This window comes from Salmo trutta, unplaced genomic scaffold (genome assembly GCF_901001165.1).
Source record: "Salmo trutta unplaced genomic scaffold, fSalTru1.1, whole genome shotgun sequence".
NCBI lineage: Eukaryota > Metazoa > Chordata > Actinopteri > Salmoniformes > Salmonidae > Salmo > Salmo trutta.
Window position 1 is genome coordinate 1515502 of NW_021823104.1, and position 27877 is coordinate 1543378.

The 27877-nt window shown below is 52.4% G+C and overlaps 2 protein-coding genes across 2 annotated transcripts in view; one reads left to right on the forward strand and one right to left on the reverse strand.

Annotated features, from left to right (window-relative positions):
* Positions 1–27877, reverse strand: part of LOC115188874 (regulator of G-protein signaling 11-like) — a 448181-nt gene that overhangs the window by 255037 nt on the left and 165267 nt on the right.
* Positions 1–27877, forward strand: part of LOC115188865 (DNA topoisomerase 3-alpha) — a 42513-nt gene that overhangs the window by 10915 nt on the left and 3721 nt on the right. The window contains exons 9-17 of the mRNA XM_029747691.1: positions 9776–9850; positions 9958–10040; positions 11582–11792; positions 14396–14581; positions 17656–17785; positions 19171–19284; positions 23025–23190; positions 24081–24227; positions 27274–27396. Coding sequence (XP_029603551.1) covers positions 9776–9850; positions 9958–10040; positions 11582–11792; positions 14396–14581; positions 17656–17785; positions 19171–19284; positions 23025–23190; positions 24081–24227; positions 27274–27396 — 1235 coding nt within the window. The remainder of the gene's footprint in view (positions 1–9775; positions 9851–9957; positions 10041–11581; positions 11793–14395; positions 14582–17655; positions 17786–19170; positions 19285–23024; positions 23191–24080; positions 24228–27273; positions 27397–27877) is intronic.

The window sequence follows — 27877 nt, forward strand, 5'->3', positions numbered from 1 at the left end:
AGGGGGGTCTGTCTGTCTAGTGCTCTACCAGATCTGTATGGAGGTAGGAGGGGGGTCTGTCTGTCTAGTGCTCTACCAGATCTGTATGGAGGTAGGAGGGGGGTCTGTCTAGTGGTCTACCAGATCTGTATGGAGGTAGGAGGGGGGTCTGTCTGTCTAGTGCTCTACCAGATCTGTATGGAGGTAGGAGGGGGGTCTGTCTGTCTAGTGCTCTACCAGATCTGTATGGAGGTAGGAGGGGGGTCTGTCTGTCTAGTGCTCTACCAGATCTGTATGGAGGTAGGAGGGGGGTCTGTCTGTCTAGTGCTCTACCAGATCTGTATGGAGGTAGGAGGGGGGTCTGTCTGTCTAGTGGTCTACCAGATCTGTATGGAGGTAGGAGGGGGGGTCTGTCTGTCTAGTGGTCTACCAGATCTGTATGGAGGTAGGAGGGGGGTCTGTCTGTCTGTCTAGTGCTCTACCAGATCTGTATGGAGGTAGGAGGGGGGTCTGTCTGTCTGTCTAGTGCTCTACCAGATCTGTATGGAGGTAGGAGGGGGGTCTGTCTGTCTAGTGCTCTACCAGATCTGTATGGAGGTAGGAGGGGGGTCTGTCTGTCTACTGCTCTACCAGATCTGTAGGGAGGTAGGAGGGGGGTCTGTCTGTCTAGTGGTCTACCAGATCTATATGGAGGTAGGAGGGGGGTCTGTCTGTCTGTCTAGTGCTCTACCAGATCTGTATGGAGGTAGGAGGGGGGTATGTCTGTCTGTCTAGTGGTCTACCAGATCTGTATGGAGGTAGGAGGGGGGTCTGTCTGTCTAGTGCTCTACCAGATCTGTATGGAGGTAGGAGGGGGGTCTGTCTGTCTAGTGGTCTGTCTGTCTGTCTAGTGCTCTACCAGATCTGTATGGAGGTAGGAGGGGGGTCTGTCTGTTTGTCTAGTGGTCTACCAGATCTGTATGGAGGTAGGAGGGGAGTCTGTCTGTCTGTCTAGTGGTCTACCAGATCTGTATGGAGGTAGGAGGGGAGTCTGTCTGTCTGTCTAGTGGTCTACCAGATCTGTATGGAGGTAGGAGGGGGGTCTGTCTGTCTAGTGGTCTACCAGATCTGTATGGAGGTAGGAGGGGGGTCTGTCTGTCTAGTGCTCTACCAGATCTGTATGGAGGTAGGAGGGGGTCTGTCTGTCTAGTGGTCTACCAGATCTGTATGGAGGTAGGAGGGGGGTCTGTCTGTCTAGTGCTCTACCAGATCTGTATGGAGGTAGGAGGGGGGTCTGTCTGTCTAGTGGTCTACCAGATCTGTATGGAGGTAGGAGGGGGGTCTGTCTGTCTAGTGCTCTACCAGATCTGTATGGAGGTAGGAGGGGGGTATGTCTGTCTAGTGCTCTACCAGATCTGTATGGAGGTAGGAGGGGGGTATGTCTGTCTGTCTAGTGCTCTACCAGATCTGTATGGAGGTAGGAGGGGGGTCTGTCTGTCTAGTGCTCTACCAGATCTGTATGGAGGTAGGAGGGGGGTCTGTCTGTCTAGTGCTCTACCAGATCTGTATGGAGGTAGGAGGGGGGTATGTCTGTCTAGTGGTCTACCAGATCTGTATGGAGGAAGGAGGGGGGTCTGTCTGTCTGTCTAGTGCTCTACCAGATCTGTATGGAGGTAGGAGGGGGTCTGTCTGTCTAGTGGTCTACCACATCTGTATGGAGGTAGGAGGGGGGTCTGTCTGTCTAGTGGTCTACCAGATCTGTATGGAGGTAGGAGGGGGGTCTGTCTGTCTAGTGGTCTACCAGATCTGTATGGAGGTAGGAGGGGGGGTCTGTCTGTCTAGTGCTCTACCAGATCTGTATGGAGGTAGGAGGGGGGTCTGTCTGTCTAGTGCTCTACCAGATCTGTATGGAGGTAGGAGGGGGGTCTGTCTGTCTAGTGCTCTACCAGATCTGTATGGAGGTAGGAGGGGGGTCTGTCTAGTGGTCTACCAGATCTGTATGGAGGTAGGAGGGGGGTCTGTCTGTCTAGTGCTCTACCAGATCTGTATGGAGGTAGGAGGGGGGTCTGTCTGTCTAGTGCTCTACCAGATCTGTATGGAGGTAGGAGGGGGGTCTGTCTGTCTAGTGCTCTACCAGATCTGTATGGAGGTAGGAGGGGGGTCTGTCTGTCTAGTGCTCTACCAGATCTGTATGGAGGTAGGAGGGGGGTCTGTCTGTCTAGTGGTCTACCAGATCTGTATGGAGGTAGGAGGGGGGTCTGTCTGTCTAGTGGTCTACCAGATCTGTATGGAGGTAGGAGGGGGGTCTGTCTGTCTGTCTAGTGCTCTACCAGATCTGTATGGAGGTAGGAGGGGGGTCTGTCTGTCTAGTGCTCTACCAGATCTGTATGGAGGTAGGAGGGGGGTCTGTCTGTCTAGTGGTCTACCAGATCTGTATGGAGGTAGGAGGGGGGTCTGTCTGTCTGTCTAGTGCTCTACCAGATCTGTATGGAGGTAGGAGGGGGGTCTGTCTGTCTAGTGGTCTACCAGATCTGTATGGAGGTAGGAGGGGGGTCTGTCTGTCTAGTGCTCTACCAGATCTGTATGGAGGTAGGAGGGGGGTCTGTCTGTCTGTCTAGTGCTCTACCAGATCTGTATGGAGGTAGGAGGGGGGTCTGTCTGTCTGTCTAGTGCTCTACCAGATCTGTATGGAGGTAGGAGGGGGGTCTGTCTGTCTAGTGCTCTACCAGATCTGTAGGGAGGTAGGAGGGGGGTCTGTCTGTCTAGTGGTCTACCAGATCTGTATGGAGGTAGGAGGGGGGTCTGTCTGTCTGTCTAGTGCTCTACCAGATCTGTATGGAGGTAGGAGGGGGGGTATGTCTGTCTGTCTAGTGGTCTACCAGATCTGTATGGAGGTAGGAGGGGGGTCTGTCTGTCTAATGCTCTACCAGATCTGTATGGAGGTAGGAGGGGGGTCTGTCTGTCTAGTGGTCTGTCTGTCTGTCTAGTGCTCTACCAGATCTGTATGGAGGTAGGAGGGGGGTCTGTCTGTCTGTCTAGTGGTCTACCAGATCTGTATGGAGGTAGGAGGGGAGTCTGTCTGTCTGTCTAGTGGTCTACCAGATCTGTATGGAGGTAGGAGGGGGGGTCTGTCTGTCTAGTGGTCTACCAGATCTGTATGGAGGTAGGAGGGGGGTCTGTCTGTCTAGTGCTCTACCAGATCTGTATGGAGGTAGGAGGGGGGTCTGTCTGTCTAGTGCTCTACCAGATCTGTATGGAGGTAGGAGGGGGTCTGTCTGTCTAGTGGTCTACCAGATCTGTATGGAGGTAGGAGGGGGGTCTGTCTGTCTGTCTAGTGCTCTACCAGATCTGTATGGAGGTAGGAGAGGGGTCTGTCTGTCTAGTGCTCTACCAGATCTGTATGGAGGTAGGAGGGGGGTCTGTCTGTCTAGTGCTCTACCAGATCTGTATGGAGGTAGGAGGGGGGTCTGTCTGTCTAGTGGTCTACCAGATCTGTATGGAGGTAGGAGGGGGGTCTGTCTGTCTAGTGGTCTACCAGATCTGTATGGAGGTAGGAGGGGGGTCTGTCTGTCTAGTGCTCTACCAGATCTGTATGGAGGTAGGAGGGGGGTCTGTCTGTCTAGTGCTCTACCAGATCTGTATGGAGGTAGGAGGGGGGTCTGTCTGTCTAGTGGTCTACCAGATCTGTATGGAGGTAGGAGGGGGGTCTGTCTGTCTGTCTAGTGCTCTACCAGATCTGTATGGAGGTAGGAGGGGGGTCTGTCTGTCTAGTGGTCTACCAGATCTGTATGGAGGTAGGAGGGGGGTCTGTCTGTCTAGTGCTCTACCAGATCTGTATGGAGGTAGGAGGGGGGTCTGTCTGTCTGTCTAGTGCTCTACCAGATCTGTATGGAGGTAGGAGGGGGGTCTGTCTGTCTGTCTAGTGCTCTACCAGATCTGTATGGAGGTAGGAGGGGGGGTCTGTCTGTCTAGTGCTCTACCAGATCTGTAGGGAGGTAGGAGGGGGGTCTGTCTGTCTAGTGGTCTACCAGATCTGTATGGAGGTAGGAGGGGGGTCTGTCTGTCTGTCTAGTGCTCTACCAGATCTGTATGGAGGTAGGAGGGGGGTATGTCTGTCTGTCTAGTGGTCTACCAGATCTGTATGGAGGTAGGAGGGGGGTCTGTCTGTCTAATGCTCTACCAGATCTGTATGGAGGTAGGAGGGGGGTCTGTCTGTCTAGTGGTCTGTCTGTCTGTCTAGTGCTCTACCAGATCTGTATGGAGGTAGGAGGGGGGTCTGTCTGTCTGTCTAGTGGTCTACCAGATCTGTATGGAGGTAGGAGGGGAGTCTGTCTGTCTGTCTAGTGGTCTACCAGATCTGTATGGAGGTAGGAGGGGGGTCTGTCTGTCTAGTGGTCTACCAGATCTGTATGGAGGTAGGAGGGGGGTCTGTCTGTCTAGTGCTCTACCAGATCTGTATGGAGGTAGGAGGGGGGTCTGTCTGTCTAGTGCTCTACCAGATCTGTATGGAGGTAGGAGGGGGTCTGTCTGTCTAGTGGTCTACCAGATCTGTATGGAGGTAGGAGGGGGGTCTGTCTGTCTGTCTAGTGCTCTACCAGATCTGTATGGAGGTAGGAGAGGGGTCTGTCTGTCTAGTGGTCTACCAGATCTGTATGGAGGTAGGAGGGGGGTCGGTCTGTCTAGTGCTCTACCATATCTGTATGGAGGTAGGAGGGGGGTCTGTCTGTCTAGTGCTCTACCAGATCTGTATGGAGGTAGGAGGGGGGTCTGTCTGTCTGTCTAGTGCTCTACCAGATCTGTATGGAGGTAGGAGGGGGGTCTGTCTGTCTGTCTAGTGCTCTACCAGATCTGTATGGAGGTAGGAGGGGGGTCTGTCTGTCTAGTGCTCTACCAGATCTGTAGGGAGGTAGGAGGGGGGGTCTGTCTGTCTAGTGGTCTACCAGATCTGTATGGAGGTAGGAGGGGGGTCTGTCTGTCTAGTGCTCTACCAGATCTGTATGGAGGTAGGAGGGGGTATGTCTGTCTGTCTAGTGGTCTACCAGATCTGTATGGAGGTAGGAGGGGGGGTCTGTCTGTCTAGTGCTCTACCAGATCTGTATGGAGGTAGGAGGGGGGGTCTGTCTGTCTGTCTAGTGGTCTACCAGATCTGTATGGAGGTAGGAGGGGAGTCTGTCTGTCTGTCTAGTGGTCTACCAGATCTGTATGGAGGTAGGAGGGGGGTCTGTCTGTCTAGTGGTCTACCAGATCTGTATGGAGGTAGGAGGGGGGTCTGTCTGTCTAGTGGTCTACCAGATCTGTATGGAGGTAGGAGGGGGTCTGTCTGTCTAGTGGTCTACCAGATCTGTATGGAGGTAGGAGGGGGGTCTGTCTGTCTAGTGGTCTACCAGATCTGTATGGAGGTAGGAGGGGGGTCTGTCTGTCTAGTGGTCTACCAGATCTGTATGGAGGTAGGAGGGGGGTCTGTCTGTCTAGTGGTCTACCAGATCTGTATGGAGGTAGGAGGGGGGTCTGTCTGTCTAGTGGTCTACCAGATCTGTATGGAGGTAGGAAGGGGGTCTGTCTGTCTGTCTAGTGCTCTACCAGATCTGTATGGAGGTAGGAGGGGGGTCTGTCTGTCTAGTGGTCTGTCTGTCTGTCTAGTGCTCTACCAGATCTGTATGGAGGTAGGAGGGGGGTCTGTCTGTCTGTCTAGTGGTCTACCAGATCTGTATGGAGGTAGGAGGAGGGGTCTGTCTGTCTGTCTAGTGGTCTACCAGATCTGTATGGAGGTAGGAGGGTCTGTCTGTCTGTCTGTCTAGTGGTCTACCAGATCTGTATGGAGGTAGGAGGGGGGTCTGTCTCTCTGTCTAGTGGTCTACCAGATCTGTATGGAGGTAGGAGGGGGGGTCTGTCTGTCTGTCTAGTGGTCTACCAGATCTGTATGGAGGTAGGAGGGGGGTCTGTCTGTCTGTCTAGTGGTCTACCATATCTGTATGGAGGTAGGAGGGGGGTCTGTCTGTCTAGTGGTCTACCAGATCTGTATGGAGGTAGGAGGGGGGGTCTGTCTGTCTAGTGGTCTACCAGATCTGTATGGAGGTAGGAGGGGGGTCTGTCTGTCTAGTGGTCTACCAGATCTGTATGGAGGTAGGAGGGGGGTATGTCTGTCTAGTGGTCTACCAGATCTGTATGGAGGTAGGAGGGGGGTCTGTCTGTCTGTCTAGTGGTCTACCAGATCTTTATGGAGGTAGGAGGGTGGTCTGTCTGTCTAGTGCTCTACCAGATCTGTATGGAGGTAGGTGGGGGGTCTGTCTGTCTAGTGCTCTACCAGATCTGTATGGAGGTAGGAGGGGGGTCTGTCTGTCTAGTGGTCTACCAGATCTGTATGGAGGGTAGGGGGGGGGTCTGTCTGTCTGTCTAGTGATCTACCAGATCTGTATGGAGGTAGGAGGGGGGTCTGTCTGTCTAGTGGTCTACCAGATCTGTATGGAGGTAGGAGGGGGGTCTGTCTGTCTGTCTAGTGGTCTACCAGATCTGTATGGAGGTAGGAGGGGGGTCTGTCTGTCTGTCTAGTGCTCTACCAGATCTGTATGGAGGTAGGAGGGGGGTCTGTCTGTCTGTCTAGTGCTCTACCAGATCTGTATGGAGGTAGGAGGGGGGTCTGTCTGTCTGTCTAGTGGTCTACCAGATCTGTATGGAGGTAGGAGGGGGGTCTGTCTGTCTAGTGCTCTACCAGATCTGTATGGAGGTAGGAGGGGGTCTGTCTGTCTAGTGCTCTACCAGATCTGTATGGAGGTAGGAGGGAAGTATGTCTGTCTAGTGGTCTACCAGATCTGTATGGAGGTAGGAGGGGGGTCTGTCTGTCTAGTGGTCTACCAGATCTGTATGGAGGTAGGAGGGGGTCTGTCTGTCTGTCTAGTGCTCTACCAGATCTGTATGGAGGTAGGAGGGGGGTCTGTCTGTCTAGTGGTCTACCAGATCTGTATGGAGGTAGGAGGGGGGTCTGTCTGTCTAGTGGTCTACCAGATATGTATGGAGGTAGGAGGGGGGTCTGTCTGTATGGAGGTATGAGGGGGGTCTGTCCGTCTGTCTAGTGGTCTACCAGATCTGTATGGAGGTAGGAGGGGGGTCTGCCTGTCTCGTGGTCTACCAGATCTTTATGGAGGTAGGAGGGGGTCTGTCTGTATGGAGGTAGGAGGGGGGTCTGTCTGTCTGTCAGTCTGTCTAGTGGTCTACCAGATCTGTGTAGAGGTAGGAGGGGGGTCTGTCTGTCTGTCTAGTGGTCTACCAGATCTGTATGGAGGTAGGAGGGGGGTCTGTCTGTCTAGTGCTCTACCAGATCTGTATGGAGGTAGGAGGGGGGTCTGTCTGTCTAGTGGTCTACCAGATCTGTATGGAGGTAGGAGGGGGGTCTGTCTGTCTAGTGCTCTACCAGATCTGTATGGAGGTAGGAGGGGGGTCTGTCTGTCTAGTGGTCTACCAGATCTGTATGGAGGTAGGAGGGGGTCTGTCTGTCTGTCTAGTGGTCTACCAGATCTGTATGGAGGTAGGAGGAGGGTCTGTCTGTCTGTCTAGTGGTCTACCAGATCTGTATGGAGGTAGGAGGGGGGTCTGTCTGTCTAGTGGTCTACCAGATCTGTATGGAGGTAGGAGGAGGGTCTGTCTGTCTAGTGGTCTACCAGATCTGTATGGAGGTAGGAGGGGGGTCCGTCTGTCTGTCTAGTGGTCTACCAGATCTGTATGGATGTAGGAGGGGGGTCTGTCTGTCTGTCAGTCTGTCTAGTGGTCTACCAGATCTGTATGGAGGTAGGAGGGGGGTCTGTCTTTCTAGTGGTCTACCAGATCTGTATGGAGGTAGGAGGGGGGTCTGTCTGTCTGTCTAGTGGTCTACCAGATCTGTATGGAGGTAGGAGGAGGGTCTGTCAGTCTGTCTAGTGGTCTACCAGATCTGTATGGAGGTAGGAGGGGGGTCTGTCTGTCTGTCTAGTGGTCTACCAGATCTGTATGGAGGTAGGAGGGGGGTCTGTCTGTCTAGTGGTCTACCAGATCTGTATGGAGGTAGGAGGGGGGTCTGTCTGTCTGTCAGTCTGTCTAGTGGTCTACCAGATCTGTATGGAGGTAGGAGGGGGGTCTGTCTGTCTGTCTAGTGGTCTGCCAGATCTGTATGGAGGTAGGAGGGGGGTCTGTCTGTCTAGTGGTCTACCAGATCTGTATGGAGGTAGGAGGGGGGTCTGTCTGTCTAGTGCTCTACCAGATCTGTATGGAGGTAGGAGGGGAGTCTGTCTGTCTGTCTAGTGGTCTACCAGATCTGTATGGAGGTAGGAGGGGGATCTGTCTGTCTGTCTAGTGGTCTACCAGATCTGTATGGAGGTAGGAGGGGGGTCTGTCTGTCTGTCAGTCTGTCTAGTGGTCTACCAGATCTGTATGGAGGTAGGAGGGGGGTCTGTCTGTCTGTCTAGTGCTCTACCAGATCTGTATGGAGGTAGGAGGGGGGTCAGTCTGTCTAGTGGTCTACCAGATCTGTATGGAGGTAGGAGGGGGGTCTGTCTGTCTGTCTAGTGCTCTACCAGATCTGTATGGAGGTAGGAGGGGGGTCAGTCTGTCTAGTGGTCTACCAGATCTGTATGGAGGTAGGAGGGGGGGTCTGTCTGTCTGTCTAGTGCTCTACCAGATCTGTATGGAGGTAGGAGGGGGGTCTGTATGGAGGTAGGAGGGGGGTCTGTATGAAGGTAGGAAGGGGTGTCTGTCTTTATGGAGGTAGGAGGGGGGGTCTGTATGGAGGTAGGAAGGGGGGTCTGTCTTTATGGAGGTAGGAGGGGAGGTCTGTCTTTATGGAGGTAGGAGGGGGGGTCTGTCTTTATGGAGGTAGGAGTGGGGGTCTGTCTTTATGAAGGTAGGAGGGGGGTCTGTATGGAGGTAGGAGGGGGGGTCTGTCTTTATGGAGGTGGGGGGGGTCTGTATGGAGGTAGTAGGGGGGTCTGTCTTTATGGAGGTGGGGGGGGGTCTGTATGGAGGTAGGAGGGGGGTCTGTCTGTATGGAGGTAGGAGGGGGGGGTCTGTATGGAGGTAGGAGGGGGGTCTGTATGGAGGTAAGAGGGGGTGTCTGTATGGAGGTAGGAGGGGGTCTGTCTTTATGGAGGTAGGAGGGGGGGTCTGTTTGGAGGTAGGAAGGGGGGTCTGTCTTTATGGAGGTGGGGGGGGTCTGTATGGAGGTAGGAGGGGGGTCTGTATGGAGGTAGGAGGGGGGTCTGTCTGTATGGAGGTAGGAGGGGGGTCTCTCTGTATGGAGGTAGGAGGGGGGGTCTCTCTGTATGGAGGTAGGAGGGGGGGTCTGTCTTGATGGAGGTAGGAGGGGGGGTCTGTCTTAATGGAGGTAGGGGGGGTCTTTATGGAGGTAGGGGGGGGTCTGTATGGAGGTAGAAGGGGGGGTCTGTATGGAGGTGGGGGGGGTCTCTATGGAGGTAGGAGGGGGGTCTATATGGAGGTAGGAGGGGGGGTCTGTATGGAGGTAGGAGGGGGGGTCTGTATGGAGGTAGGAGGGGGGTCTGTCTGTATGGAGGTAGGAGGGGGGGTCTGTATGGAGGTAGGAGGGGGAGGTTGTTACTAGTTTCAGACGTTTAGAGGCGGCTTATAGTAGAGAAATTAACATTTTAAAGCAGCTCTGGTGGACATTTCTACAGTCAGCATGCCAGTTACACGCTCCCTCAGAACTTGCAGCCCATTTCTCAGCTTAAACTGACAGATTTTGGTGGTGATTTTTGAATTATGTTACTGACTCTATTAAATACTAATCTAACTGCTCCAGTGATGATGATGATGATGTAATAACCTGAATTCCTAGGATCCCATAGCAACCGTCACCTCGGTAACCAGTAAACCCAAAAGCAAGTGGAGGCCGCTGCCCCTGGACACAGTGGTGAGGACATACGCCATATATATGTAAATATATATAAACACACTGACACACACTCACTTCCTGTGTATTGACCAATGGTCTGCCTTTGTTGTTGTCTGGTCCAATAGGAAATGGAGAAGCTGGTTTCCAGGAAGTTGAGAATCGGCGCCAAAGAGACCATGAAGATCGCTGAGAAACTATACACACAGGGGTGAGGGTTTTCCCTAGTCCCTAAACCCTAAACCCTAAACCCTAAACCTTAAACCCTACTCCCTAAACCCTAGTCCCTAGCCCCTACTCCCTAAACCCTAAACCCTAGACCCTAGTCCCTAAACCCTACTCCCTAGTCCCTAAACCCTAGACCCTAGTCCCTACTCCCTAAACCCTACTCCCTAAACCCTAGACCCTAAACCCTAGTCCCTAAATCTTAGTCCCTACTCCCTAAACCCTAGACCCTAAACCCTAGTCCCTAAATCGTAGTCCCTACTCCCTAAACCCTAGACCCTAAACCCTAGTCCCTAAATCTTAGTCCCTACTCCCTAAACCTTAGACCCTAAACCCTACTCCCTAAACCATAGACCCTACTCCCTAGACCTTACTCCCTAAGCCCTAGACCCTAAACCCTTGACCCTACTCACTAAACCCTAGACACTACTCCCTAGACCCTACTCCCTAGACCCTACTCCCTAAACCCTACTCCCTAGACCCTACTCCCTAGACCCTACTCCAAAAACACTACTCCCTAAACCCTTGAGCGTAAGCCCTACTCACTACACAATTGAAGTCTGGAGGACGTTAGTGAAGCAGGTCTGGGGGACGTTAGCGGGGGACGTTAGCGGGGGACGTTAGCGGAGGACGTTAGCGGAGGACGTTAGCGGGGGACGTTAGTGGGGGACGTTAGTGTCGGAGGTCTGGGGGACATTAGCGGGGGACGTTAGCGGAGGACGTTAGCGGGGGACGTTAGCGGGGGACGTTAGTGGGGGACGTTAGTGTCGGAGGTCTGGGGGACGTTAGTGGAGGACGTTAGCGGGGGACGTTAGCGGGGGACGTTAGCGGGGGACGTTAGTGGGGGACGTTAGCGGGGGACGTTAGCGGAGGACGTTAGTGGGGGACGTTAGTGGGGGACGTTAGCGGGGGACGTTAGCGGGGGACGTTAGTGGAGGACGTTACGTTAGTGGAGGACGTTAGTGGGGGACGTTAGCGGAGGACGTTAGTGGTGGGACGTTAGTGGAGGACGTTAGTGTCGTATAGTGCATTTGAATGGGATAGCTGGCGTTCAGCGCTGGTACTCTGGTAAGCTACTTCCAGTTGGTCAAAACGGTAGGATACAAAAAAGTGGCAGTAGCTTATGTATCTTTTAATCATCCTTCTGTTAACTAGTTCCCCAGGCTTTTAATCATCCTTCTGTTAACAAGTTCCCCAGGCTTTTAATCATCTTTCTGTTAACTAGTTCCCCAGGCTTTTAATCATCTTTCTGTTAACAAGTTCCCCAGGCTTTTAATCATCTTTCTGGTAACTAGTTCCCCAGGCTTTTAATCATCTTTCTGTTAACAAGTTCCCCAGGCTTTTAATCATGTTTCTGTTAACTAGTTCCCCAGGCTTTTAATCATCTTTCTGTTAACTAGTTCCCCATGTTTTTGGGAACTAGGAGAGTGAATCCTGGGCGTCCCAGGATGCCTGTGTATATACTGTATGTTCATCAGTTGTAGAGATAGTGTATGGTAATATTTTTCTCTGTGTGTGTGTGTGTAGGTTAATCAGTTATCCGCGTACAGAGACCAACCTGTTTCCTAAGGACCTGGCCCTGGGCCCCCTGGTGGAGCATCAGACACACAGCCCCGCCTGGGGAGCCTTCGCTAGGGGGGTGATGGAGCAGCCAGGGGGTCCCAACCCACGACAGGGCACCAAGACAGATCAGGCCCATCCCCCTATACACCCCATCAAGTACACCAACACACTACAGGTATATATATACACACACAGTTGATGTTGGAAGTTTACATACACCTTAGCCAAATACATTTAAACTCAGTTTTTCACAATTCCTGACATTTAATCCTAGTAAAAATTCCCTGTCTTAGGTCAGTTAGGATCACCACTTTACTTTAAGAATGTGAAATGTCAGAATAATAGTAGAGAAAATGATTTATTTCAGCTTTTATTTCTTTCATCACATTCCCAGTGGGTCAGAAGTTTACATACACTCAATTAGTATTTGGTAGCATTGCCTTTAATTGTTCAACTTGGGTCAAAAGTTTCGGGTAGCCTTCCACAAGCTTCCCACAATAAGTTGGGTGAATTTTGGCCCGTTCCTCCTGACAGAGCTGGTGTAACTGAGTCAGGTTTGTAGGCCTCCTTGCTCGCACACACTTTTTCAGTTCTGCCCACACATTTTCTATAGGATTGAGGTCAGAGATTTGTGATGGCCACTCCAATACCTTGACTTTATTGTCCTTAAGCCATTTTGCCACAACTTTGGAAGTATGTTTGGGGTCATTGTCCATTTGGAAGACGAATTTGCGACCAAGCTTTAACTTCCTGACTGATGTCTTGAGATGTTGCTTCAATAAATCCACATCATTTCTCCAAAAAGTACGATCTTTGTCCCCATGTGCAGTTGCAAACCGTAGTCTGGCTTTTTTATGGCGGTTTTGGAGCAGTGGCTTCTTCCTTGCTGAGCGGCCTTTCAGGTTATGTTGCTATAGGACTTGTTTTACTGTGGATATAGATACTTTTGTACCCGTTTCCTCCAGCATCTTCACAAGGTCCTTTGCTGTTGTTCTGAGATTGATTTGCACTTTTCGCACCAAAGTACGTTCATATCTAGGAGACAGAACGCGTCTCCTTCCTGAGCGGTATGACGGCTGCGCGGTCCCATGGTGTTTATTGTTACGCGGAGCGAAACGGGGGGAAACCCAAGAGCGGACTCAGAAGAGGAAGCAGGGATGAATGAACCAAATTGCTTATTGTATACTGAGAAATATGGAGTGCAGAGTGATGTTGGCTGGGTAAAACAGGGTAAACAGGTCCTGAGGGGAATCCAAGGTAGTGGGTGGTGAGTAAAATCCAGAGCAAGGTAGTTGGGTGGTGAGATGTGGTACAGGAGCCAGAGACAGAGCGGTAACTGCAAAGAGAGGACAAAAATGGTGCAAGGCAGAGAAACAAGCACAGCCGAGCAACAGGTTCTTGAGAACTAACAAAAGGCTAGGATAATGACTGACTGAGCAGAGATTACGATCTGGCAGAGCGGAAGTGGCAGGACTGAGTATTTGTACAGGTCTTGATTATGGAACGAGTTGCAGCTGGTAAGGATCTGCTCTGACTCCAGCACACCTGTCTCCAATAACACAATCACACGGAGAGGGAGAGGGAGAGGGAGAGGGAGAGGGAGAGGGAGAGGGAGAGGGAGTACAGGGGGAGTAATTGCAGGTCACGAAGACACCGGATGAACACCAGGGGGCGTAGCAGAAGCAAATGGGACATTTGTTTGTACAGATGAACGTGGTACCTTCAGGCGTTTGGAAATTGCTCCCTAGTATGAACCAGACTTGTGGAGGTCTGCAATTTTTTTCTTCTGTGGTCTTGGCTGATTTTCTTTTGATTTTCCCATGATGTCAAGCAAAGTGGCACTGAGTTTGAAGTCCAACTTAGTGTATGTAAACTTCTGACCCACTGGAATTGTGATACAAGTGAAATAATCTGTCTGTAAACAATTGTTGGAAAAAAATGACTTGTGTCATGCACAAAGTAGGTGTCCTAACCGACTTGCCAAAACTATAGTTTGTTAACAAGAAATTTGTGGAGTGGCTGAAAAACAAGTTTTAATGACTCCCAACCTAAGTGTATGTAAACTTCCGACTTCAACTGTATATACACCAAGTACACCAACAGTGTTCTGAGTGGACTATCCTGGCTATATTGGTTAGTGTTACTGAGTGGACTATCCTGGCTAGATCGGTTAGTGTTACTGAGTGGACTATCCTGGCTAGATCGGTTAAACAGTGGTCCGTGTTACTGAGTGTACTATCCTGGCTAGATCTGTAAAACGTTACTGAGTGTACTATCCTGGCTAGATCTGTAAAACATTGGTAAGTGTTTCTGAGTGGACTATCCTGGCTAGATCGGTTAGTGTTACTGAGTTGACTATCCTGGCTAGATCTGTTAAACAGTGGTAAGTGTTACTGAGTGTACTATCCTGGCTAGATCGGTTAGTGTTACTTAGTTGACTATCCTGGCTAGATCGGTTAGTGTTACTGAGTGTACAATCCTTGTTCGATCGTTTAGTGTTACTGAGTGTACTATCCTGGCTAGATCTGTAAAACAGTGGTTAGTGTTAATGAGTGTACTATCCTGGCTAGATCTGTTAGTGTTACTGAGTGTACTATCCTGGCTAGATCGGTTAGTGTTACTGAGTGTACTATCCTGGCTAGATCTGTAAAACAGTGGTTAGTGTTACTGAGTGTACTATCCTGGCTAGATTGGTTAGTGTTACTGAGTGTACTATCCTGGCTAGATCTGTAAAACGGTGGAATGTTGCTAGATCTGGAATGTGTTTTCTGTCTCCAGGGCAACGAGCAGCGTGTGTATGAGTTCATCGTGCGTCACTTCCTGGCGTGCGTATCCCTTGATGCTGTGGGGCAGGAAACAGTGGTTGAGGTGGAAATCGCTCACGAGAGGTTCTCCGCTAACGGCCTCATGATCATCAGGAGGAACTACCTGGACGTGTACCCCTACGACCGCTGGAGCACTAAGGTGGGCGGGGTCCATTTACCACGAGGGTCCCGTTGTGAACCCCTGGGGGACTCTTTATCATGTTGAATATATGAGGGTCCACTGGGGGACTCTTTATCATGTTGAATATATGAGGGTCCCGTTGTGAACCCCTGGGGGACTCTTTATCATGTTGAATATATGAGAGTCCACTGGGGGTCTCTTTATCATGTTGAATATATGAGGGTCCACTGGGGGTCTCTTTATCATGTTGAATAATATGAGGGTCCCGTTGTGAACCCCTGGGGGACTCTTTATCATGTTGAATATATGAGGGTCCCGTTGTGAACCCCTGGGGGACTCTTTATCATGTTGAATATATGAGGGTCCACTGGGGGTCTCTTTATCATGTTGAATATATGAGGGTCCCGTTGTGAACCCCTGGGGGACTCTTTATCATGTTGAATAATATGAGGGTCCCGTTGTGAACCCCTGGGGGTCTCTTTATCATGTTGAATATATGAGGGTCCCCGTTGTGAACCCCTGGGGGACTCCACATCATGTTGAATATATGAGGGTCTCGTTGTGATTTACATTACATTTACATTTAAGTCATTTAGCAGACGCTCTTATCCAGAGCGACTTACAAATTGGTGCATTCACCTATAATATCCAGTAGAACAACCACTTTACAATGGTGCATCTAAATCTTTTAAGGGGGGGGGGGGTTAGAAGGATTACTTTATCCTATCCCAGGTATTCCTTAAAGAGGTGGGGTTTCAGGTGTCTCCGGAAGGTGGTGATTGACTCCGCTGTCCTGGCATCGTGAGGGAGCTTGTTCCACCATTGGGGTGCCAGAGCAGCGAACAGTTTTGACTGGGCTGAGCGGGAACTGTGCTTCCTCAGAGGTAGGGAGGCGAGCAGGCCAGAGGTGGATGAACGCAGTGCCCTTGTTTGGGTGTAGGGCCTGATCAGAGCCTGAAGGTACGGAGGTGCCGTTCCCCTCACAGCTCCGTAGGCAAGCACCATGGTCTTGTAGCGGATGCGAGCTTCAACTGGAAGCCAGTGGAGAGAGCGGAGGAGCGGGGTGACGTGAGAGAACTTGGGAAGGTTGAACACCAGACGGGCTGCGGCGTTCTGGATGAGTTGTAAGGGTTTAATGGCACAGGCAGGGAGCCCAGCCAACAGCGAGTTGCAGTAATCCAGACGGGAGATGACAAGTGCCTGGATTAGGACCTGCGCCGCTTCCTGTGTGAGGCAGGGTCGTACTCTGCGAATGTTGTAGAGCATGAACCTACAGGATCGGGTCACCGCCTTGATGTTAGTGGAGAACGACAGGGTGTTGTCCAGGATCACGCCAAGGTTCTTAGCACTCTGGGAGGAGGACCCAAGGGAGTTGTCAACCGTGATGGCGAGATCATGGAACGGGCAGTCCTTCCCCGGGAGGAAGAGCAGCTCCGTCTTGCCGAGGTTCAGCTTGAGGTGGTGATCCGTCATCCACACTGATATGTCTGCCAGACATGCAGAGATGCGATTCGCCACCTGGTTGTCAGAAGGGGGAAAGGAGAAGATTAATTGTGTGTCGTCTGCATAGCAATGATAGGAGATACCGTGTGAGGATATGACAGAGCCAAGTGACTTGGTGTATAGCGAGAATAGGAGAGGGCCTAGAACAGAGCCCTGGGGGACACCAGTGGTGAGAGCACGTGGTGCGGAGACAGATTCTCGCCACGCCACCTGGTAGGAGCGACCTGTCAGGTAGGACGCAATCCAAGCGTGGGCCGCGCCGGAGATGCCCAGCTCGGAGAGGGTGGAGAGGAGGATCTGATGGTTCACAGTATCAAAGGCAGCAGATAGGTCTAGAAGGATGAGAGCAGAGGAGAGAGAGTTAGCTTTAGCAGTGCGGAGAGCCTCCGTGACACAGAGAAGAGCAGTCTCAGTTGAATGCCCAGTCTTGAAACCTGACTGATTAGGATCAAGAAGGTCGTTCTGAGAGAGATAGCAGGAGAGCTGGCCAAGGACGGCACGTTCAAGAGTTTTGGAGAGAAAAGAAAGAAGGGATACTGGTCTGTAGTTGTTGACAGCGGAGGGATCGAGTGTAGGTTTTTTCAGAAGGGGTGCAACTCTCGCTCTCTTGAAGACGGAAGGGACGTAGCCAGCGGTCAAGGATGAGTTGATGAGCGAGGTGAGGTAGGGGAGAAGGTCTCCGGAAATGGTCTGGAGAAGAGAGGAGGGGATAGGGTCAAGTGGGCAGGTTGTTGGGCGGCCGGCCGTCACAAGACGCGAGATTTCATCTGGAGAGAGAGGGGAGAAAGAGGTCAAAGCACAGGGTAGGGCAGTGTGAGCAGGACCAGCGGTGTCGCTTGACTTAGCAAACGAGGATCGGATGTCGTCAACCTTCTTTTCAAAATGGTTGACGAAGTCATCCGCAGTGAGGGGGGGGGGAGGGGGAGGAGGATTCAGGAGGGAGGAGAAGGTAGCAAAAAGCTTCCTAGGGATAAAGAGTCCCCTGGGGGACTCTTTATCATGTTGAATATATGAGGGTCCCCGTTGTGAACCCCTGGGGGTCTCTTTATCATGTTGAATATATGAGGGTCCCCGTTGTGAACCCCTGGGGGTCTCTTTATCATTTTGAATATATGAGGGTCCACTGGGGGTCTCTTTATCATGTTGAATATATGAGAGTCCACTGGGGGTCTCTTTATCATGTTGAATATATGAGGGTCCACTGGGGGTCTCTTTATCATGTTGAATAAATGAGGGTCCCGTTGTGAACCCCTGGGGGACTCCACATCATGTTGAATATATGAGGGTCCTGTTGTGAACCCCTGGGGGTCTCTTTATCATTTTGAATATATGAGGGTCCACTGGGGGTCTCTTTATCATGTTGAATATATGAGGGGCCCGTTGTGAACCCCTGGGGGACTCTTTATCATGTTGAATATATGAGGGTCCACTGGGGGACTCTTTATCATGTTGAATATATGAGGGGCCCGTTGTGAACCCCTGGGGGACTCCACATAATGTTTGTTTGTTAATCTGATTGTGTGTGTGTGTGTGTGTGTGTGTGTGTGTGTGTGTGTGTGTGTGTGTGTGTGTGTGTGTGTGTGTTGCAGGTGATCCCAGTGTATGAACAGGGTAGCCAGTTCCAGCCGTCAGCCATAGAGATGTTGGATGGCCAGACCTCCCCTCCTCAACTCCTCACAGAGTCAGACCTCATATCACTGATGGAGAAACATGGCATCGGTATACACACACACATACACAAAGCTGACTATCAGGGGAACTGTTAGCGGTTAACTGCAGTGTGTTGTGGGTAACTGCAGTGTGTTGTGGGTAACTGCAGTGTGTTAGTGGTTAGCTGCAGTGTGTTAGTGGTTAACTGCAGTGTGTTAGTGGTTAACTGCAGTGTGTTAGTGGGTAACTGCAGTGTGTTAGTGGGTAACTGCAGTGTGTTGTGGGTAACTGCAGTGTGTTAGTGGTTAACTGCAGTGTGTTGTGGGTAACTGAAGTGTGTTAGTGGTTAACTGCAGTGTGTTGTGGGTAACTGCAGTGTGTTGTGGGTGACTGCAGTGTGTTAGTGGTTAACTGCAGTGTGTTAGTGGTTAACTGCAGTGTGTTGTGGGTAACTGCAGTGTGTTAGTGGGTAACTGCAGTGTGTTAGTGGGTAACTGCAGTGTGTTAGTGGGTAACTGCAGTGTGTTAGTGGTTAACTGCAGTGTGTTGTGGGTAACTGCAGTGTGTTAGCGGTTAACTGCAGTGTGTTAGTGGGTAACTGCAGTGTGTTAGTGGTTAACTGCAGTGTGTTGTGGTTAACTGCAGTGTGTTGTGGTTAACTGCAGTGTGTTGTGGTTAACTGCAGTGTGTTAGTGGGTAACTGCAGTGTGTTGCGGGTAACTGCAGTGTGTTAGTGGGTAACTGCAGTGTGTTAGCGGGTAACTGCAGTGTGTTAGGGGTTAACTGAAGTGTGTTAGCGGGTAACTGCAGTGTGTTAGGGGTTAACTGCAGTGTGTTAGCGGGTGACTGCAGTGTGTTAGTGGTTAACTGCAGTGTGTTAGTGGGTAACTGCAGTGTGTTAGTGGTTAACTGCAGTGTGTTAGTGGTTAACTGCAGTGTGTTAGTGGGTAACTGCAGTGTGTTAGGGGTTAACTGCAGTGTGTTAGTGGGTAACTGCAGTGTGTTGTGGATAACTGCAGTGTGTTGTGGGTAACTGCAGTGTGTTGTGGGTAACTGCAGTGTGTTGTGGATAACTGCAGTGTGTTGTGGGTAACTGCAGTGTGTTGTGGGTAACTGCAGTGTGTTGTGGGTAACTGCAGTGTGTTAGTGGGTAACTGCAGTGTGTTAGGGGTTAACTGCAGTGTGTTGTGGGTAACTGCAGTGTGTAGTGGGTAACTGCAGTGTGTTGTGGTTAACTGCAGTGTGTTAGTAGGTAACTTATGGGTAACTGCAGTGTGTTTTAACAGGTACGGATGCTACCCACGCAGTGTGTTGTGGGTAACTGCAGTGTGTTGTGGGTAACTGCAGTGTGTTTTAACAGGTACGGATGCTACCCACGCAGTGTGTTTTGGGTAACTGCAGTGTGTTGTGGGTAACTGCAGTGTGTTGTGGGTAACTGCAGTGTGTTTTAACAGGTACGGATGCTACCCACGCAGATCACATTGAGACCATAAAGAGCCGTATGTACGTGGGACTAACAGCTGATCAGAGGTTTCTACCAGGAGAGCTGGGGATGGGACTGGTGGAGGGTAAGTACTGGGGGACTGGTGGAGGGTAGGTACTGGGGGACTGGTGGAGGGTTGGTACTGGGGGGACTGGTGGAGGGTAGGTACTGGGGGGACTGGTGGAGGGTAAGTACTGGGGACTGGTGGAGGGTAGGTACTGGGGGGAAGGGACTGGTGGAGGGTAGGTACTGGGGGACTGGTGGAGGGTAGGTACTGGGGGACTGGTGGAGGGTATGTACTGGGGGAAGGGACTGGTGGAGGGTAGGTACTGGGGGACTGGTGGAGGGTAGGTACTGGGGGACTGGTGGAGGGTATGTACTGGGGGAAGGGACTGGTGGAGGGTAAGTACTGGGGGAAGGGACTGGTGGAGGGTAGGTACTGGGGGACTGGTGGAGGGTAGGTACTGGGGGACTGGTGGAGGGTATGTACTGGGGGAAGGGACTGGTGGAGGGTAGATACTGGGGGACTGGTGGAGGGTAGGTACTGGGGGACTGGTGGAGGGTAGGTACTGGGGGAAGGGAATGGGGGAGGGTAGGTACTGGGGGACTGGTGGAGGGTAGGTACTGGGGGGACTGGTGGAGGGTAGGTACTGCGGGGACTGGTGGAGGGTAGGTACTGCGGGGACTGGTGGAGGGTAGGTACTGCGGGGACTGGTGGAGGGTAGGTACTGGGGGGACTGGTGGAGGGTAGGTACTGCGGGGACTGGTGGAGGGTAGGTACTGGGGGGACTGGTGGAGGGTAGGTACTGGGGGGACTGGTTGAGGGTAAGTACGGGGGGACTGGTGGAGGGTAGGTACTGGGGGACTGGTGGAGGGTAGGTACTGGGGGACTGGTAGAGGGTAGGTAGTGGGGACTGGTGGAGGGTAGGTACTGGGGGACTGGTGGAGGGTAGGTACTGGGGACTGGTGGAGGGTAGGTACTGGGGGGACTGGTGGAGGGTAGGTACTGGGGGACTGGTAGAGGGTAGGTAGTGGGGACTGGTGGAGGGTAGGTACTGGGGGATGGGACTCGTGGAGGGTAGGTGCTGGGGGACTGGTGGAGGGTAGGTACTGGGGGGAAGGGACTGGTGGAGGGTAGGTACTGGGGGGACTGGTGGAGGGTAGGTACTGGGGGACTGGTGGAGGGTAGGTACTGGGGGACTGGTGGAGGGTTGGTACTGGGGGACTGGTGGAGGGTTGGTACTGGGGGACTGGTGGAGGGTAGGTACTGGGGGACTGGTGGAGGGTAGGTACTGGGGGACTGGTGGAGGGTAGGTACTGGGGGGAAGGGACTGGTGGAGGGTAGGTACTGGGGGGACTGGTGGAGGGTAGGTACTGGGGGGACTGGTTGAGGGTAAGTACGGGGGGACTGGTGGAGGGTAGGTGCTGGGAGACTGGTGGAGGGTAGGTACTGGGGGGACTGGTGGAGGGTAGGTGCTGGGAGACTGGTGGAGGGTAGGTACTGGGGGGACTGGTGGAGGGTAGGTACTGGGGGGACTGGTGGAGGGTAGGTACTGGGGGACTGGTGGAGGGTAGGTACTGGGGGGACTGGTGGAGGGTAGGTACTGGGGGGACTGGTTGAGGGTAGGTACTGCGGGGACTGGTGGAGGGTAGGTACTGGGGGACTGGTGGAGGGTAGGTACTGCGGGGACTGGTGGAGGGTAGGTACTGGGGGGAAGGGACTGGTGGAGGGTAGGTACTGGGGGGACTGGTGGAGGGTAGGTACTGGGAGACTGGTGGAGGGTAGGGACTGGTGGAGGGTAGGTACTGGGGGGACTGGTGGAGGGTAGGTACTGGGAGACTGGTGGAGGGTAGGTACTGGGGGACTGGTGGAGGGTAGGTACTGGGGGGACTGGTGGAGGGTAGGTACTGGGGGACTGGTGGAGGGTAGGTACTGGGGGACTGGTGGAGGGTAGGTAAGGGGGAAGGGACTGGTGGAGGGTAGGTACTGGGGGGACTGGTGGAGGGTAGGTACTGGGGGACTGGTGGAGGGTAGGTACTGGAGGGAAGGGAATGGTGGAGGGTAGGTACTGGGGGGACTGTTGGAGGGTAGGTACTGGGAGACTGGTGGAGGGTAGGTACTGGGGGACTGGTGGAGGGTAGGTACTGGGGGACTGGTGGAGGGTAGGTACTGGGGGACTGGTGGAGGGTAGGTACTGGGGGACTGGTGGAGGGTAGGTACTGGGGGGGACTGGTGGAGGGTAGGTACTGGGGGACTGGTGGAGGGTAGGTAAGGGGGAAGGGACTGGTGGAGGGTAGGTACTGGGGGACTGGTGGAGGGTAGGTACTGGGGGAAGGGACTGGTGGAGGGTAGGTACTGGGGGGACTGGTTGAGGGTAAGTACGGGGGGACTGGTGGAGGGTAGGTCCTGGGGGACTGGTGGAGGGTAGGTACTGGGGACTGGTGGAGGGTAGGTACTGGGGGACTGGTGGAGGGTAGGTACTGGGGGACTGGTGGAGGGTAGGTACTGGGGGACTGGTGGAGGGTAGGTACTGGGGGACTGGTGGAGGGTAGGTACTGGGGGGACTGGTGGAGGGTAGGTGCTGGGGGACTGGTGGAGGGTAGGTACTGGGGGACTGGTGGAGGGTAGGTACTGGGGGATGGGACTGGTGGAGGGTAGGTACTGGGGGACTGGTGGAGGGTAGGTGCTGGGGGGAAGGGACTGGTGGAGGGTAGGTAGTGGGGGGACTGGTGGAGGGTAGGTACTGGGGGACTGGTAGAGGGTAGGTACTGGGGGACTGGTGGAGGGTAGGTACTGGGGGACTGGTGGAGGGTAGGTACTGGGGGGACTGGTGGAGGGTAGGTGCTGGGGGGACTGGTGGAGGGTAGGTACTGGGGGGACTGGTGGAGGGTAGGTACGGGGGGACTGGTGGAGGGTAGGTACTGGGGGGAAGGGACTGGTGGAGGGTAGGTACTGGGGGGACTGGTGGAGGGTAGGTACTGGGGGGACTGGTGGAGGGTAGGTACTGGGGGACTGGTGGAGGGTAGGTACTGGGGAGACTGGTGGAGGGTAGGTACTGGGGGACTGGTGGAGGGTAGGTACTGGGGGACTGGTGGAGGGTAGGTACTGGGGGGACTGGTGGAGGGTAGGTACTGGGGGGACTGGTGGAGGGTAGGTACTGGGGGACTGGTGGAGGGTAGGTACTGGGGGGACTGGTGGAGGGTAGGTACGGGGGGAAGGGACTGGTGGAGGGTAGGTACTGGGGGACTGGTGGAGTGTAGGTACTGGGAGACTGGTGGAGGGTAGGTACTGGGGGGACTGGTGGAGGGTAGGTACTGGGGGACTGGTGGAGGGTAGGTACTGGGGGACTGGTGGAGGTTAGGTACTGGGGGACTGGTGGAGGGTAGGTACTGGGGGGGACTGGTGGAGGGTAGGTACTGGGGGACTGGTGGAGGGTAGGTACTGGGGGACTGGTGGAGGGTAGGTACTGGGGGACTGGTGGAGGGTAGGTACTGGGGGACTGGTGGAGGGTAGGTACTGGGGGACTGGTGGAGGGTAGGTACTGGGGGACTGGTGGAGGGTAGGTACTGGGGGACTGGTGGAGGGTAGGTACTGGGGGACTGGTGGAGGGTAGGTGTTATGACTACCTGAAATATAAACCCTTGGTGTTATGACTACCTCTGTTAAATGACTCCCTACTGTAGTGGCTCTGGATCAGAGAGTCTGTTAAATGACTCCCTACTGTAGTGTCTCTGGATCAGAGAGTCTGTTAAATGACTCCCTACTGTAGTGTCTCTGGATCAGAGAGTCTGCTAAATGACTCCAATGTGAACGTGTGTCTGTAGGGTATAACTCCATGGGCTATGAGATGTCGAAGCCCGACCTGCGGGCCGAGCTGGAGGCGGACCTGAAGCTGGTATCGGAGGGGAGGAAGGACAAACAGAGCGTGTTGAGACACCACATTCACAAATACAAGACGGTCTTCGTAGAGTCTGTCAAGAAAGCCAAGAGGTGAAGCACACACACACACACACACACAGACACACACACACAGACACACACAGTGTATACATATACATATACACACACACACACACAAATACAGTGTACACACACACACACACACACACACACACACAAATACAGTGTATACACACACACACACACACACACACACACACACACACACACACACACACACACACACACACACACACACACACAAATACAGTGTGTACACACACACACACACACACACACAAATACAGTGTATACACACACACACACACACACACACACAAATACAGTGTACACACACACACACAAATACAGTGTATATACACACACACACACACAAATACAGTGTATACACACACACACACAAATACAGTGTATACACACACACACACACAAATACAGTGTATACACACACACACACACACACACACACACACACAAATACAGTGTATACACACACACACACACACACACACACACAAATACAGTGTGTATACACACACACACACACACACACACACAGAAATACAGTGTATACACACACATACACACACAAATACAGTGTACAGACACACACACACACACACACACACACACACACACAAATACAGTGTATACACACACAAATACACACACAAATACAGTGTACACACACACACACACACACACACACAAATACAGTGTACACACACACACACACACACACACACAAATACAGTGTGTACACACACACACACACAAATACAGTGTGTACACACACACACACACACACACAAATAGTGTATACACACACACACACACAAATACAGTGTACACACACACACACACACACACACACACACACACACAGCAGTTGTAATGTGTCGTTTCTTGTCGTCTGTCAGGTTGGACGAGGCTCTGTCTAACTATCTGGGCGCGGCCCAGGAGTTCAGCGAATCAGAGCAGCAGGATATGGAGATGCCCCTCCCAGTCAGGAAGTGTCCTCAGTGTGGGCGGGACATGGTGCTGCGGAGGAGGAAGGAGGGGAACGGGTGAGACGGGGGAGACAGATTAGACGAGGAGACTGGGGGGAGGGATGAGACGGGGACTGGGGGAGACTGGGGGGAGGGATGAGACGGGGGAGACTGGGGGAGACTGGGGGGAGGGATGAGACGGGGACTGGGGAGACTGGGGGGAGGGATGAGACGGGGACTGGGGGAGACTGGGGGGAGGGATGAGACGGGGGAGACAGATTAGACGAGGAGACTGGGGGGAGGGATGAAACGGGGACTGGGGGAGACTGGGGGGAGGGATGAGACGGGGGAGACAGATTAGACGAGGAGACTGGGGGGAGGGATGAGACGGGGACTGGGGGAGACTGGGGGGAGGGATGAGACGGGGAGACAGATTAGACGAGGAGACTGGGGGGAGGGATGAGACGGGGACTGGGGGAGACTGGGGGAGACTGGGGGGAGGGATGAGACGGGGACTGGGGGAGACTGGGGGGAGGGATGAGACGGAGACTGGGGGAGACTGGGGGGAGGGATGAGACGGGGACTGGGGGAGACTGGGGGAGACTGGGGGGAGGGATGAGACGGGGACTGGGGGAGACTGGGGGGAGGGATGAGACGGGGACTGGGGGAGACTGGGGGGAGGGATGAGACGGGGACTGGGGGAGACTGGGGGGAGGGATGAAACGGGGGAGACTGGGGGCAGAGATGAGACGGAGACTGGGGGAGACTGGGGGAGGGATGAAACGGGGGAGACTGGGGGCAGAGATGAGACGGGGACTGGGGGAGACTGGGGGAGGGATGAAATGGGGGAGACTGGGGGCAGAGATGAGACGGAGACTGGGGGAGACTGGGGGAGGGATGAAATGGGGGAGACTGGGGGCAGAGATGAGACGGGGACTGGGGGAGACTGGGGGAGGGATGAAATGGGGGAGACTGGGGGCAGAGATGAGACGGAGACTGGGGGAGACTGGGGGAGGGATGAAATGGGGGAGACTGGGGGAGGGATGAAATGGGGGAGACTGGGGGCAGGGATGAGACAGGGGAGACTGGGGAGACAGGGAAAGGATGAGACTGGGGGACGGGGCGGAGGGAGGAGATGGGGAGACTGTGGGCAGGGATGAGACTGGACGGGGGAGACAAACTTTTTGAAGGAAGGTTGGTTCTGTTGTTGTGAAGGAAGGTTGGTTCTGTTGTTGTGAAGGAAGGTTGGTTCTGTTGTTGTGAAGGAAGGTTGGTTCTGTTGTTGTGAAGGAAGGTTGGTTCTTCTGTTGTGAAGGAAGGTTGGTTCTGTTGTTGTGAAGGAAGGTTGGTTCTGTTGTTGTGAAGGAATGTTGGTTCTGTTGTTGTGAAGGAAGGTTGGTTCTGTTGTTGTGAAGGAAGGTTGGTTCTGTTGTTGTGAAGGAAGGTTGGTTCTGCTGTTGTGAAGGAAGGTTGGTTCTGCTGTTGTGAAGGAAGGTTGGTTCTGTTGTTGTGAAGGAAGGTTGGTTCTGTTGTTGTGAAGGAAGGTTGGTTCTGTTGTTGTGAAGGAAGGTTGGTTCTGTTGTTGTGAAGGAAGGTTGGTTCTTCTGTTGTGAAGGAAGGTTGGTTCTGTTGTTGTGAAGGAAGGTTGGTTCTGTTGTTGTGAAGGAATGTTGGTTCTGCTGTTGTGAAGGAAGGTTGGTTCTGCTGTTGTGAAGGAAGGTTGGTTCTGTTGTTGTGAAGGAAGGTTAGTTCTGTTGTTGTGAAGGAATGTTGGTTCTGTTGTTGTGAAGGAAGGTTGGTTCTGTTGTTGTGAAGGAAGGTTGGTTCTGTTGTTGTGAAGGAAGAAAGGTTCTGTTATTGTGAAGGAAGGTTGGTTCTGTTGTTGTGAAGGAAGGTTGGTTCTGTTGTTGTGAAGGAAGGTTGGTTCTGTTGTTGTGAAGGAAGGTTGGTTCTGTTGTTGTGAAGGAAGAAAGGTTCTGTTATTGTGAAGGAAGGTTAGTTCTGTTGTTGTGAAGGAAGGTTGGTTCTGTTGTTGTGAAGGAAGGTTGGTTCTGTTGTTGTGAAGGAAGAAAGGTTCTGTTGTTGTGAAGGAAGAAAGGTTATGTTGTTGTGAAGGAAGGTTGGTTCTGTTGTTGTGAAGGAAGGTTGGTTCTGTTGTTGTGAAGGAAGGTTGGTTCTGTTGTTGTGAAGGAAGAAAGGTTCTGTTGTTGTGAAGGAAGGTTGGTTCTGTTGTTGTGAAGGAAGGTTGGTTCTGTTGTTGTGAAGGAAGGTTGGTTCTGTTGTTGTGAAGGAATGTTGGTTCTGCTGTTGTGAAGGAAGAAAGGTTCTGTTGTTGTGAAGGAAGGTTGGTTCTGTTGTTGTGAAGGAAGGTTGGTTCTGTTGTTGTGAAGGAAGGTTGGTTCTGTTGTTGTGAAGGAAGAAAGGTTCTGTTGTTGTGAAGGAATGTTGGTTCTGTTGTTGTGAAGGAATGTTGGTTCTGTTGTTGTGAAGGAAGAAAGGTTCTGTTGTTGTGAAGGAAGAAAGGTTCTGTTGTTGTGAAGGAAGAAAGGTTCTGTTGTTGTGAAGGAAGGTTGGTTCTGTTGTTGTGAAGGAAGGTTGGTTCTGTTGTTGTGAAGGAAGGTTGGTTCTGTTGTTGTGAAGGAAGGTTGGTTCTGTTGTTGTGAAGGAAGAAAGGTTCTGTTGTTGTGAAGGAAGGTTGGTTCTGTTGTTGTGAAGGAAGGTTGGTTCTGTTGTTGTGAAGGAAGAAAGGTTCTGTTGTTGTGAAGGAAGATTGGTTCTGTTGTTGTGAAGGAAGGTTGGTTCTGTTGTTGTGAAGGAAGGTTGGTTCTGTTGTTGTGAAGGAAGAAAGGTTCTGTTGTTGTGAAGGAAGGTTGGTTCTGTTGTTGTGAAGGAAGGTTGGTTCTGTTGTTGTGAAGGAAGAAAGGTTCTGTTGTTGTGAAGGAAGAAAGGTTCTGTTGTTGTGAAGGAAGATTGGTTCTGTTCTGCTTCAACTACTTTTTCTCTGAACTTTTCCAAACTGACATTTTAACCACTTTCACAACATTTTACACAAAGTCTTGGAGGGTATACAATCTTAGTCTGCTTCTCTGCTCGTCAATATCTTCCATTCCTTTGTCTCTAACAGGAAGTACCTGTCCTGCGTTGGTTACCCAGAATGCAAGTGTTCCGTGTGGTTTCCTGACACGGTGTTAGAGGTCAACAGAGACGAGTCTGTCTGTCCCACCTGTCAGCCCAGCCCCGTTCACATGTAGGTATCTGTCTGTCTGTCTGTCTGTCTGTCTGTCTGTCTGTCTGTCTGTCTGTCTGTCTGTCTGTCTGTCTGTCTGTCTGTCTGTCTGTCTGTCTGTCTGTCTGTCTGTCTGTCTGTCTGTCTGTCATACCTGTCTGTCTGTCCTGTCTGTCATACCTGTCTGTCTGTCCTGTCTGTCTGTCCTGTCTGTCATACCTGTCTGTCATACCTGTCTCTCTGCCCTGATGGTAGTGGGGACAGAGTGGTATAAACCGGCCTCATCAGAGGGTCCGGTCTGCTATTTAATAAACTATAAATCCCCAATGGACTGGGACAGACTACTGTATATCCTCTATTTAATAAACTATAAATCCCCAATGGACTGGGACAGACTACTGTATATCCTCTATTTAATAAACTATAAATCCCCAATGGACTGGGACAGACTACTGTATATCCTCTATTTAATAAACTATAAATCCCCCAATGGACTGGGACA